General features: G+C 38.7%; 1 protein-coding gene across 2 annotated transcripts in view; it reads right to left on the bottom strand.

The window, feature by feature from the left end:
* Window positions 1-360: 360 nt before the first annotated feature.
* LOC101855233 (elongator complex protein 1) overlaps window positions 361-13,549 on the bottom strand; it is a 37,226-nt gene continuing 24,037 nt past the window's right edge. For both annotated transcript variants that reach the window (XM_005092115.3, XM_005092116.3), the window contains exons 25-33: window positions 11,570-11,771; window positions 10,969-11,030; window positions 10,154-10,216; window positions 9,650-9,821; window positions 8,837-8,966; window positions 8,027-8,151; window positions 7,163-7,317; window positions 4,296-4,380; window positions 361-1,011 (exon numbers count right to left, since the gene is read on the bottom strand). In XM_005092115.3, the coding sequence (XP_005092172.1) occupies window positions 929-1,011; window positions 4,296-4,380; window positions 7,163-7,317; window positions 8,027-8,151; window positions 8,837-8,966; window positions 9,650-9,821; window positions 10,154-10,216; window positions 10,969-11,030; window positions 11,570-11,771 (1,077 nt within the window). In that variant the 3' untranslated portion in view covers window positions 361-928. The remainder of the gene's footprint in view (window positions 1,012-4,295; window positions 4,381-7,162; window positions 7,318-8,026; window positions 8,152-8,836; window positions 8,967-9,649; window positions 9,822-10,153; window positions 10,217-10,968; window positions 11,031-11,569; window positions 11,772-13,549) is intronic.

Below are 13,549 nucleotides of genomic sequence, written 5' to 3'. Positions count from 1 at the left end.
ATGATTGATCTAAGTAGTAAACATGCAGGCTGATTGATAGATACAATGAATTTGGTGAGGTTTGGTAGATTTTTTTGTTCCGACAGTAAACAGCCGAGCCAGCTGAACTGGGGCACCGTATACTAAGAATATAAAATATAAGTTTTAAGGGGAGCATGGTGGAATTTGGAGTGCTGCTTACTAACAATGGGAATTGAACTGACAGGGACAGCAAGCAATTGATTTGTCAATACAAACACGTGCATTTCTTTGGCTATTCTCTTACAATATTTAATTTCCACCTTGACCAATGGTCTTACCAATCAACTAAAACTTCTGGCCTCGTGCTATTGTATTGAAAAATAAAAAGAACACAGGAAGAATACTTCAAGCGAATATTTTAATAGGTTTTAGCTTTATCATCAACACAGGAGACAAAAACCCCAGTTTGCACAAGAACTCATCATATTGGAATACCTGGTCATGAACTTGTGCCACATTTATCATTAACGTCTTTGAAAAAAAATGAAGACAGGCTTTTCTTTCTCTCTTGTACAAACCACAGTAACACATGGGTTATGAATTATGATGCCTTGCTCAAAGCTTGCAACAGACTTTCAAAATTCTTAGTATTTGAGAAAAGGACGAAAGTGAAGAAGAAACCAATCGTTCACATTATTTCAAGTGAAAAGTCATCTTATCCTACCATATAGGCCTACAATTTATTGATATTACACAAATTTGTGAAACATAGAAGCTAAACTCAGTTTCATCTGAACATCCTCAGAATGACATGTCATAAATACACAATGACACAGTGCTGAGCATGTGATGCTGCTGCTAACAAAAAATCAAGAAAGGGGCCAAATAGTGCAGTACAGCCAGCAGGAGTTAGGCTTCCCTGAATATGAGTCCAGTCAGTAAATGTTGAGGGGCAGCACAAAGGAATTCACTTTTCATCATCACCACCAGCCATGTGAAGTTTCCATCTCAGGTGCTTGCTCAAAGTTGGAGGAACCAGGAGAACTGGATCTGTTACAGATATAACAATATTATAAGTCTATAAAATCAGTGAGTAAACATAAAAATTATTTAGCAGTGTAAAGCAACGATGATGTCTTCCAAACTAGTCCTACATGCCATGCAGTACTATTTGTGAAATTAAAAAAATGTACCATTGGCCTACATTCATGTTAAACTATTAACTTTCTATAATATAATAATAATAATATTAATAATAATAATAATAATAATAATAATAACTTAAAGTACACCGCCTGAAAAACTGCTTCCTGATTTGCATGGAAAATATTTCAAACTTGAAAAATTAAGAGTAGGAAGATTGTGCAGCCATGAAAGCTAAAATAAGGCCTTTAACTTCAACACTATACAAATATAAACTACACTTTTCAGTTTTTCCTCTGCTATGAGATTCATCCGTTAACACACAGTAAATAAGAACAAAGTCCTTGTCAAAGTCATACATTCCTCTGACAACACAAAATCCAGCAAATTCAGAATTTTATGCTAACCTCAAAAGAGACTGAAGACAGAACCTGCTGCATTATTAGTATAAAGAAATCATGCATTAACTTGCAGGCCAAAACTTATATATACAGCCTTTTGAGCCAAATATTGTTCCTTAGGACTAACATTTGGTCAATAAGTTTTAGTGACCCAGACATGGGCCAGTACAAATATGTAGGAAGCTCAAAGTCTGATAATCCATAAAAGTAGGTACAGTAGTCTCCGCCTAAACGCACGCCATACAAAAGCACGCTCCGCTCAAACGCACGCTTTCGTCATCTGACGGGTTTTTTACTATATAATTTAGACGTTGAAACGCAAGGTCACTCCCTCTAAACGCACGCTCCGATCCGCGAAATACGCCGACAAGTTAAGCTTGGCAAGGGGAAATTTTCACTACAACCTGCACAGCCTGCATAAGACGAGCCTAGAATTTACTAGAAAATCCGATATTTGGTGAGAGTGCCCCTCACGCCGTACAAAGAGAGTGATGGACTGCGTTTACACACCCTACTTTTCACTGACGCATAGGTCTCGATCTAGGGCTGGCCAGTTAAATGTTGGGGGGGGGGGGGGGCGGGATTGGGGGGACTGAAATGTTTTTTGATTGGTCACTGGAAATGTATCTTTGAGAGAAGGTTTCTGACTGGTGTTTGAGTGACTGCGTGTAATGTTTAGTTAAATCTAGGCCTGATGCGCGACTCGCGCTAATGCCGTAAAACACTAGACAGGCCTTTATAGGATTTTAAAGATTAGCAAAGTAAGCCTAATCAGATGTACTCGAAGAACTTATAACGTGCTTGTTTAACGAATCACAAGAGAAAATGTTTCTCGGGGATGATTCTGGATGATTGAATTTACGGTCGGGGGTGGTCGCTTGGAAAGCCACGTGGCTGGTCCGTCGTCTCTATGACTATGACAAACAGTTTCCTCTTAGGCTATCTGTTACCGACGTTTACAGTGCATATTAATTACAAATTACATTGAGTTTGCCTTTCTCTCCCCCCCCCCCCCCCCCCCCCATTCAACGCCTTTGTATTCTTAACCCCTGTCGGGGAATCCTTCACAAAACGGTCACACATTATCTGCCAAAATGATGACCCTCTCCCTCCAAGGGAGGTCACTAGAGTAATAAGGAATTGAGATGACTGTGTCCGTTCCTCCCCTTGCTAAGGTTCATGTAAACGCACGCTCCGTATAAACACACGCAAAGGAGCCCTTCCGAGCACCGTGCGTTTAGCGGAGACTACTGTACCAGAAACTAAATTTTCAAAATAGCTCAAGTAGCTGTATGCCAAATTTGCCTGTTTCATATGAAAGACCTATGTCTGCTGAGAATTTTGGTACCGGTACTATTCTTTTACTTTTCAATCAATTTTTAAGTACGGTAAATGGCAGCTGTTTTATTATATAATTTAATGTTGCGAACCTCAATAAAGCCACACTTGGCAGGTAATAAAAAATAAAACAGTAGGTTACCAAGTGCACTAAACATCGACGATTAACTTTTAACAGAGTACAATCAATATTGCATAGGTATGGAGCTTATCTCCCCCCCCCCCCCCCCCCCCCCCGGCGAAAATCAGTATTTTATTGCCTCAAACATGGTGTCACTAACTGAAGTGTCTTTAGGCCATTCCCAAAGGGGGGACATTTCTCATTCTTATGCACAGTAGAATTGTAAATGGGCTGATTCAACAATGTCAGGCTCATAACTGTCCCTGAACTATAACAGGGAACTGCTACTTTTTCTTTCCTAATCCTTACTAATATTACTATCGTCATTTTCCTCTACTTCTTTTGTATGTTTGTCACTCTCTTGTGACCAAGTATTTCAGGGGTGCCTTGATATTCGAAACAGATTTTTTGCTGTTGAAGCTAGAGAGGGGAGCAGAGTAAGCCCAATTCCCTGTAAAGACTTCTCTGTTGTCATCCACCCCTTGGCGCTCATATGATCATATGCAGTTGCAAGCGCCTTAAACCTCTACTATAAAAAAAACAACAAAACATGATAATTTGTGGCTATTTCTACAGAAATACAGAGACCTGTCCCGGCCGGCGTCACACTAGCCCCTGTGGCGAGCGAGCGGCTCTATACTTGTAGTGTATTGAGTGCTCCCTGTGTTGGGGGTCATATACTTTCGGAGTTTCGCCGAAGGATCGATGTAAAAATAATTCAAAGCTGATGACTCAATTGTAATGAACTGATCCTTCCTTCTGTTGGTGCCATTTTTGAGATGGTATTTTACACATTATATATTTTATGTGTATAATGATCTTGGCAAATTTTGACACTATTTTTAAAGGCTTTCTATCTAAACACCAAAGGTAAAAAATATACCACAGGAAACCCCGTTCAACAAAGCTCTATAGGTCTCTGCCAATGAAAAAATGGTATCACCAATCTTTCTGTAAAGCATTCAAATGCATGGGTGTCAATTTTTTGACCAGTTGACCTCGCATTCTGACTTTGAGGGGCTTCACTTTCCATGGCGATTCTCCAGCTCCAAATACTAGAACATACAAACAACTTACAGTATGTATTATAACGAGAAATTTCTGAACTTTTCATGGAGATTTGGTGTTTTATAGCAGGCTCTAAAGAGCAAAGAAACAGCGATCTGAATTACCCCGATTTCATTGAAACCACATTCAGAAGGCTGCGAGGCGGCTTACGCAATATGTTTATGACACCTATTGGGATTCAATTCTCTTGACAATAGCAGTGCCTACATTTGGTCTTTGGTGAAAATAAAAACACACAAGTTTTCCCCGTAGTAAGGACTTACCAAGCTTTTCCTCCTCTGCCTGAACCCTTTTTCCACTCTGCATTGCCTGAGCAATGGCACTTGCTGTTGTGTTTGGTCCCAAACTCTGAATAGAAAGGAACACAATAGATTATTGATAAAAACTCTAAAGACTTGGTTTTGTCCATTTCTTCTTTGTCTTCAGATCATAATACCGGTACACTGACAGTGTATGTAACAGGCTTTCTTCAGCTTGTTTGGCTATCCATGCCTATAGATGTAATAACCACACAAATCCCCATAAGCAACAAGTGAAATAAAACTGAAATTCTGTTATGTAACCCAAAGAAAAGCCATATCCCCGTAGACATTGATCATATTTGTACTGAAAATGAAACACTGTATTTTACTAACAAAGCAAAAAATCTGGGAGTGTATTTTGATTCAAAATTGTCAATGGAACATCATATCAATTATTTATGTACCATTTTATTTTGTGAATTGCGTAGAATTGGTCATATGTCTATGTTTTTGAACGAACACTCGTAGAAAACGCTCGTGTCATCTTTCTTGTTTTCACGCATCGATTATTGCAATGCTTTACTAGCTAATTTACCAAATACCTCTCTTCACAAGTTACAACGTTTTCAAAATCATGCTGCTAGGCTTGTACTAAAGAAAAAGAAGAGGGACCACATTACTCCCATGTTAAGAACGTTGCATTGGCTTCCCGTGTCAGCTAGAATGTCATATAAAATTGCAATATTATGTCATAAATGTGTCAATAACAAAGCTCCCTCATATCTTAGTGATCTCATCCAGATTTATGTTCCATCTAGATCACTAAGATCAGGCGACCAGTATCTTTTACGAGTTCCTAGAAAAGGCGGTAAAAAATTAGCCGAAAGATCGTTCGCCCACCTTGCTCCGTCAGTTTGGAACTCTCTTCCCCAACCCTTGAGACATACAACATCTGAGTCTAAATTTAAAAAATCTTTAAAGACACATTTAATGACATCCTTTTTAAGTCAGTAGATTCATGTTCGGTTCAATGTTATGTAAATGTCTATGTATCCATTTATGTATTTTGTGAATTGCAGTGTATATATTATTTTATTCTCATTTCGTGACGATGTGTAATCGTGTGCGTGTGATAAGCAAGTAGATGTGTGTGTGTGTGTGTGTGTGTACGTGTGTGTGTGTGTGTGTGTGTGTGAGTGTGTGTTTGTGTGTGTTTGGCATACATGTGTGCGTGTTATGTGTTCGTGAGTGTGTATGCGTGTGTATATGTATATGTGTGTGTGTTGTGTGTATATGAGTGTGTGAGTGTGTGTGTGTGTGTCGCGTGCATGAATATTTTTCTTACATGCATTTATGTAAAGCGCCTAGAGCTGTGTTTACACGGGAGTGGGCGCTATAGAAATGATCTTCATTATTATTATTATTATAACTGTTCAGTTTCAGAGTCTGTTTTTAGTGATGCTAATAAAGAGTGAAATACCAAAATACTTCAAAAAATTCTCTTACATATGACAAGTATACAGTGGAATCCTGTTATAATGAGAGGGATGGGACTGGTGCGAAATGTCCGTTACAGCAAAATTCTCGTTATAAGGGATCAAGTAATAAATTAAATGGAAATAATAAAGTAGGTCTAATCTATGAGTTAGGTACTCTTGTTTATTTCTTTTTGCTATCACCCCTGATGATGATTTTGTTTCAGCATGACCTCTAGGTCATACTTGATCAAAAATCGAATCTGGTTTCTTTCTCTAGAGCTAGCGATGTTGACAGCTCGGCATTGGCGATCAGAAAGAAAAGGCTCTAGGCTAACTCGCCCGCTGTGTTGTCCCCCACCCTACCACACCTGGTGGTGCACTCCGTCAGCTTGCGCACGTCACACATTCGCTCCATCCATCAAATCATTGTGACCTCTCCATCCCCGCATCGGAGAAGTGAGAAGCATGGTAGGCCTAGATAATCTAGACTAGGCTTGCCTATCACGCGATGCTATCTGTTTGTCTGCGCATGCCACATCCTCCCCACTCATTCGCTCTGGCCTTCATTTTTGACAAACGTGGGCTCTCCCATTCTTTGTTTCGCTAGTTCACCAACAGGTTTCTCAACTTGCGAGGTTTTACATTATGTGAGACATGGAACGCATCACAGACTTGCACAAAGAGGATCCAGGTTTTCTTGAACAGATGTCTAAGAAAGTTACTGAGGATCAGATGGACAGACAGGGTCACCAATGTGGAAGTGTTAAGGAAAACAAGACAGATCCCAGTCAGAGATGAGGTAGCAAGAAGGCGGTGGTGATGGATTGGACATACTCTCAAGAAGTCAGGCAGCTGCATAACAAAGAAAGTTTTGGATTGGAATCCACAGGGTAAGAGATCAAGGGGAAGACCGCATGGAACCTGGAGAAGAATCACAGAAATCTATGTACAGAAAATTGGGAAGACATGGAATAACATCAAAAGGCTAGCCCAGGATAGAGAAAGGTGGAAGGTGTCTGTCCGTGGCCTATACCACTATACCCTGGTGCAGGGTGAGAAAGGCAAAGATGATGATAGTTGGCTTGTGCGGCGAGCACAGCAGTAGCAATATTCCGCTATACCTGACTAGCGTGTTTGTCTGATTGCGCTATAGCAGTATTTTATTTACAAAGATGAAGAGAAAAAAAACTGGGTTTTAGAATAGTGTCTTCATGAAAGACTTCTCGTTATTTCAGGACTCGTTATAAGTGGACTCCACTGTACTCCAATCAATCAAATTGTAACTGGATCATAAGGGGATATGAGAAAAAAAAACAAGTATCTGTTGTAGAAAAGTGTCTATGTCAGCAAGCCTTATAATCACAACATTATGTCCACCCTATTCAGGCTGAATGAAGGAACTTGACTTGCCATTCCGCCCGAGCAGCTCCCAGGAGTATAGATCCAGATTGTAGACACAGAGGCTTGGATCTGGGCTAGAAATCCATTGAGTAGCTCTTGCAACTGACAGGCTTTATCATCGTAATTAAACTGTATTAATGTCTTCATCAAGACATTTGTCTCCTCTGAAATATGCACAGACAAACAATATTTTCATAAGCACCAAAATAAAATCAAGCAATGTAGGTTTGAAAAGTAGAACCAAACTCCCAAATTTTAGTTTATGTTATCAAAAAGGGAAGGAAGGCAGAATTGATTTCACTCTGCAATGTGTTCTTGCAGTCAAAACGAGTACACATGATAGTACTGTTTCAAACTCATTCAAGAATAAATTTTAAGGACAAATGACTGGCTGTATCATCATATAATTGAACTGAATTGATGTCTTCCTCAAGACATTTGCTTCCCCTGACATGGCTTCTGAAAGGCAACAAAGGGGTTAAATGGGACCATAATAGGTTTGGCAAAATTCTTATAAATGTACAACAGGAAAATTTCATTGCATTCAGTGTCTACAGTCATGGCTGAAAAACATACATGAACCACACACATGCTTCTCATCCTTTGAATGGCTAACATAGATCAACACATACAGCACTTCTTGCTCAGAGATTCTGTTTGCACAGATTAGCACTTATAGCATAGGCAGGGTTAAAACTAACATGTCTGCTGGGACATTTCAGTGGCCCACGTTGAGTACTTTTCAAGGAACCCCGAGCGAGTATTGAGTTCTTCCGTGCTGTCAGTATCGCTGACCACTTATGATGCCACAGTGCCGGGAGAGAGAGAGAGGATTAAAACTACACTATATCATCTTAACTAATCAAAGCTGACCTTTGAGGCCTTCAGTGCTCTTGATGATCTGGGCCAGAGCGTCCACCAAAGCATACTCTTCATTTACACTTCCCTCCTTCAGGCTCCACTTCTTGTTTTCAGCTTTCCTACGAGTTCTCGAGGATCTGAAACCAGTCACAGAGAAATGATAATTACTCAAGGGAGACAAAACACAGCACAAAAATTTCAGTGGACATTGTTTCATGATATATTGTAAGAGTAAAATCAGAAAGTACCCTGCTAATCTTTATATATAAGCACAGTAAAACTTTTACCTCCCCCAAAAATAATTTAGAATATAATCTTCTTTACCCCTATCCGTACGTTGTGTTTTACTATCGTATCCATATATATGACATGGGGAACTCTGAGCAACCACTTTCCAAAAAGGTAGTTTACTCGTTAATCTGATCCGTATGCTTTGCATAGTAGTCTGTCAAAATGATTTTTTGAGAAATACTGAAAGTTTCAGAGATCTTCGTACTAAAAGTATTCTAAAAATCTGTCCCTGTCGTTATATGCAAGAAAAATTCTGAAATTCTGCAAACTGAGCCCAAAAATGTGAAAATATGCGATTCTGATTTTTTAAAACAAAGAATGATAAAGGAAAATAATCAGAAATTATGCAAAAAATAATCAAATTTGGCTAAATTATGCGGGGTGCATAAAACTGAAGGGGACAGTAAAATGTGAAGAATACAACCGTGGGGGTACAAAATGACCCCAGGGCGTACGGATAGGGTTAAAAAATTATTCAAAATAAAGAAAGATAAAAATTTATGCTGCCTATGAAGTAAATACCCTACCTACCCAGTTGCCTTGCTAAACACGGTTGACCGAGAACTGTTCACAGATGTGAGTGAGGCAACACTGCCGCCTGTCATACTGGTGGTGTCCGAGAACAGATCAGCATCAGCATCATTGTATTCTGCAGCTCCCTCTGATCAGAACAATGAAAACGTAATGAAAGGTACTGCCAATGTAGTCAAAATAATATGTACAAGAATGACATTTTACAACAGATACTTATTACATGAAGGGGTCTGTCTTAAGTAGTTAACGCACTGCTTTATGATACGGTTAAATTGTTTTATTTGACCGATGATAATGATGTAGAGATTATGAATAATTTACCAATAGCTCTATAGCTAAAATAAATCTGCAAAAAATGAAATCACTGAACAAAAGCAACTTTATAATCTTACATAAAAAGTTGTCAATGGGAAATGTAAAGAAAAAAAGAAGGGAACAATGATCTAAACAACTTTTTTCTCCGAGTACTTTTTACACATCATCCCTATGAGGAGACATAACAAACATGCAAAGATGAAAAGAAAAGAACAGTTAATTTTTTATGAATGAGAAAATTAGTGTAATTATGGTACTTTTGGTCAGCAATGCATACTTAGTGTACATAATGCTCATTAAACTGTAAATAATATTATACTGCTTACACTATATATACATCAAGGACACCACAACCACTTGTCAGCTTTGCTGTGGCAAACTGAATGACTTTTAAACAATGTACTAAAGGTATTCCAGTTTAAATGACATAGAAAGAAAACCCCAACAACTTCTTTCCTTCCAAAAAAAAATAATTCTAAAATCTTTGCTCCATACCCATAATAGATCTTGCTTTTTCTTTCTGTATTCTGACAAGCATCAATCTCTTTTTGTACTTGTTGAACTGTTCCTTCTGTGCCGTGAGCATTTCCATGTGGTGTTCCCAGCTTTCCTCTAGACCTTCCCTCAAGTGAGTCTCAATCAAATCCAAACGCTTGTATTTATGCATCTGAAGTAACAGGCAACATTGTTTCACTTTTTAATTGATGTACCAGTAATATCTTTTCATTCTCTTTTGTAAAAAATATTAGAGGAAAGAAGTCTTTAAAATATCTTGATGAGTAAATGGTTTTATCGTATTTCAACAAATTAATAAAAGCAAATAAAGGCCAAATTCATTTGAGAACTTTAAAATTTATACAATGCACTAAGACATGAAAATGTAAACTTTGAAAATGTTGGTCAAAACATCCTTTAGTCAAAAAGACAACGACAATTTTGTTCATCCATTTTCCAACAACAAATGGCAGTTCTGTGTTGTGAAATATCATACAAACTAACCACTCGCAGAGCCTCATTCCAGTGTGCTCCCTCAATCAAAGCAGCAACAGCTTCTTCTGGGTCCTGTGAACAAATGTTAAGGTAACATCCTTCAAACACAGAAAAAAGGTTGAAATGATAAAGTGAACTTATACGGCGCTTCTTTTTTATTTTTTTGGCTGGTACAGAACATATTAGCCCTATAAGCGTTTAGCCGGAAATAACAGACCCCCACAATGCCCCACCACCAAGGCCGATCAGTTGTAAACACGGGGGTTTGGCGAGGGGATATCAGCTGAGATATCAGAGATGTATACCTGCTACTGAAAAATGACCATTTATGGCTCAGCAGAAGATAAAAGACATATAAAACCATATTTTTTTCTCAAAGCTAATAGAATGAGTCATTCAAAAATGATTATTGGTCAAACAATTACAAACAAAGCGCAAAACGCGATGAAGTCAACAATTAGTATATTAGCAGAGCAGAACAAGTGATAACACATAGCGTGTTGTCGCTCAGCTGGACCGCATCACCTTACCTATCGATATCTGGATCAAAGGATACGCTACAAAGTCAAAACAACTTGAAAACTCACTGGTCACTATTTATAACTTTGACCTGCAATTTATTACATCATACACCATATAAGGAACGCTGAAATTTTCAATTAAAGCGAAGTAGTTCAGCCCTATTTATATAAGGCCATCGCGCTTTCTGGGTAGCCTGGCTCAAGCCCTATATATAGCGCAGTCATGCTTCCAGGGTTAAAAAAAACCAAAAGTTGAATCACAGGACAGAGGCAAAATCTCAGCAACTTCAGAGAGAAACATACCTGTGCGTACTGCTCGAAAACCTGAGCAGCTTCAGCATACCTCTGTTTCCCTTTAAGGTGTCCTGGGAACAGAACATAAAATTGTGTACATACTCCTGTATATAGATGTAGCTTGATGTATGACAAGGGATACTCCAAGTGTTGATATTGATACCATAAAGCAGCAACAGAATTAAGATTTTGTTTGCTTGGAACTCAAATGAACAAAAATGCCTAAAATGATATGCTGAATAGAGTAGCAAACACTGACAACATCCATGCTGTAGAAGTAATTTGGACAGGTGAAGATAACACAGAGTCAGCACAATTATAACATTTTTCTATTATCAGTTTGGGAAAATACTACATTACCATAAAAAAGAAGCAAAAGGAACACATCAACACCAAACAAACCACCCATAAGTACAGTAAATGTTTGAGGACCATATTCACAAGCTGAGAAAGTAAAGGTGAAAAGAATAAATAATTTAAAACACAGTAAATGAATGTTGATGAAGTGTCTTCCTAAAACATTCAGAGTACTTTTTTTGTGTATAGGAAACATTCACTCTGAAGCCCTTTGTAGAATGAAAAGATTCTTCTTTTGCTTCCAAAGACAAACCTGCCACTTTGACCGCAAGTTCCGATAGTCTGTTGGCACTGTACTCTAGCTTGGCTGCCATACAGAAGACCTGACGCCATTCGTGAGATGCAATGAATGCCTCCAGGGCCAGCTCCCACTCTTCAGCCTTGACATACATAATGCCAGCCTCGTCGTGACGGTTTTTACTCCGCAAGTAGCCTCCATACAGAGCTGCAATGTGCTGTAACACAATATTAGGATTGTAAAAGAATATTGATACGAACCCGTGAGTTTCATATACAAAACATAGATATCAATACTCCAATTAGAGCTATCAGTCACAACATCAAGGAAAATTTGGAACAGCCTCAGTAGAAGGGCATGACCAACAGCTCATGTCCCTATTAGAATAGTGGATAAGGCATTGGACATACAATTGTAAGACATGGAAATCGACTTCAGGCAACTTAATATCTCCTGGATTTTTATTTTGCCCACCCAGCCCATAACTTGGCAATGGAAGGAGATGGATAATATGAATGGCACTGTTGAGCATTTAAAAGTCTCTAAATTTGACAAAATGGCTAGCCAAGAGTCATTGTGAAGTAACCTGAGCCTCTGCCAGGGAAATATACCAGATATTTTACTAGAAGACTGACTGCTCAACAAGTAGTAATTAACTCTTTATCTCCTTGAGGGGTAAACCTACTACACTGGGGCCCTTTTTAGGTACTAAATCTAAAAATGACAAAAACGTCACTAAATGGGTAACTAAATGAAATCGAGTCAACCTATTTTGACAAATCTTCATCTAATGAATGAACTCCCCATAAAAGAGACCTGTTTTTGCAATTGCCGAAAAGTAATTTGATGTCGAAGTCGTAAAGGAATGTGCCTGAGCCGCTGTCAGCCGCTCACCGGCACAGAGGTTCCGACCGCGAGCCACTGGGATCGGCTTGCCGGAGATAAAGAGTTAAATTATGTTGCCAAGCAAAAAAGATCTGGTACTTTTACATCCAAGCACTGTTAAGATCTTAAGGTAGGTACCGCAGGCGAGCCGTTTTCAAGGCAGACAGCTACGGCTGGAGCCAGATTTGGACAACTTCATCCAACTATTAGCTGGTTTTAATTTTGGTAAACACTAATAAAAATTATACCACTGTTTTCTGTGTCTTTCCTTCTCCATGGTGAACGAGAAACTGATACTTATGATTACATATTTAGTTTTTAATTGACTAAAGTTTAACACGGGAAAACTCGGCCGTCTCGCAATTTTGCGCGCTTAGATTTGGGGGGGTACTTGTTTTAAATTTCGATTTCTCAGTCGTGAATCATCGAATTTTCTTGCGGTTTGAAACATAAAAATCTGTGATTCCAGGAGAATTTCCGGGGAATGTGTTTATGTTTTTATTCCGAGTGGAAAGCTTGAGTAGTACGATGTAAAGACGAAGAAAGCATTTTAAAATATGAAATTCGACACAAATCGGGCTATACGTGCCAGGATCATATTCCTAGACATCTTTACCATCAAGTTTATGTGTTTAGAAAAGCCAACTACGTTCCACGAAGTAGAATTATTACTTTTTCTGAAGTAGGGTAACAACCTCTTTCGGGAGATCGTCATTCTGCCATTGCGGCTGTTCCATCGCCCAATGCCACCCCCTCTGACTTGACCCAACCAGCAGACGATTATAATGATGGTTCAGTAAAAGAAACATTCGATAGATCTGTTTATGGCGTCAATTTATGTAAGTATTATCGTAATTTTCTTTTAGGATACTTATTAACATCGTGTTTTGAAAAATAAAACTAATCGGCCAAAACTTGCCGTATGGTTGCATTGTTATTGTTTGGTGGGAATCACGCCGACCTACATTTTCCCCACCTCATAGTGAATTAATTGCGATCTATACAAATGTATCGCTTCGTGGTGGTATTTTTGCTGTCTTTTCAACTAAGAACACCTTATTTATTCTAAATGCATCGAAATCTAAGCATCTCTGGTCGACAAAGTGAAAG

This window comes from Aplysia californica, unplaced genomic scaffold, assembly GCF_000002075.1.
Source record: "Aplysia californica isolate F4 #8 unplaced genomic scaffold, AplCal3.0 scaffold00041, whole genome shotgun sequence".
In the NCBI taxonomy this organism is placed as follows: domain Eukaryota; kingdom Metazoa; phylum Mollusca; class Gastropoda; order Aplysiida; family Aplysiidae; genus Aplysia; species Aplysia californica.
Note: the sequence above shows the minus strand (reverse complement) of the source record. Positions and strands in the feature narration are given on the sequence as shown.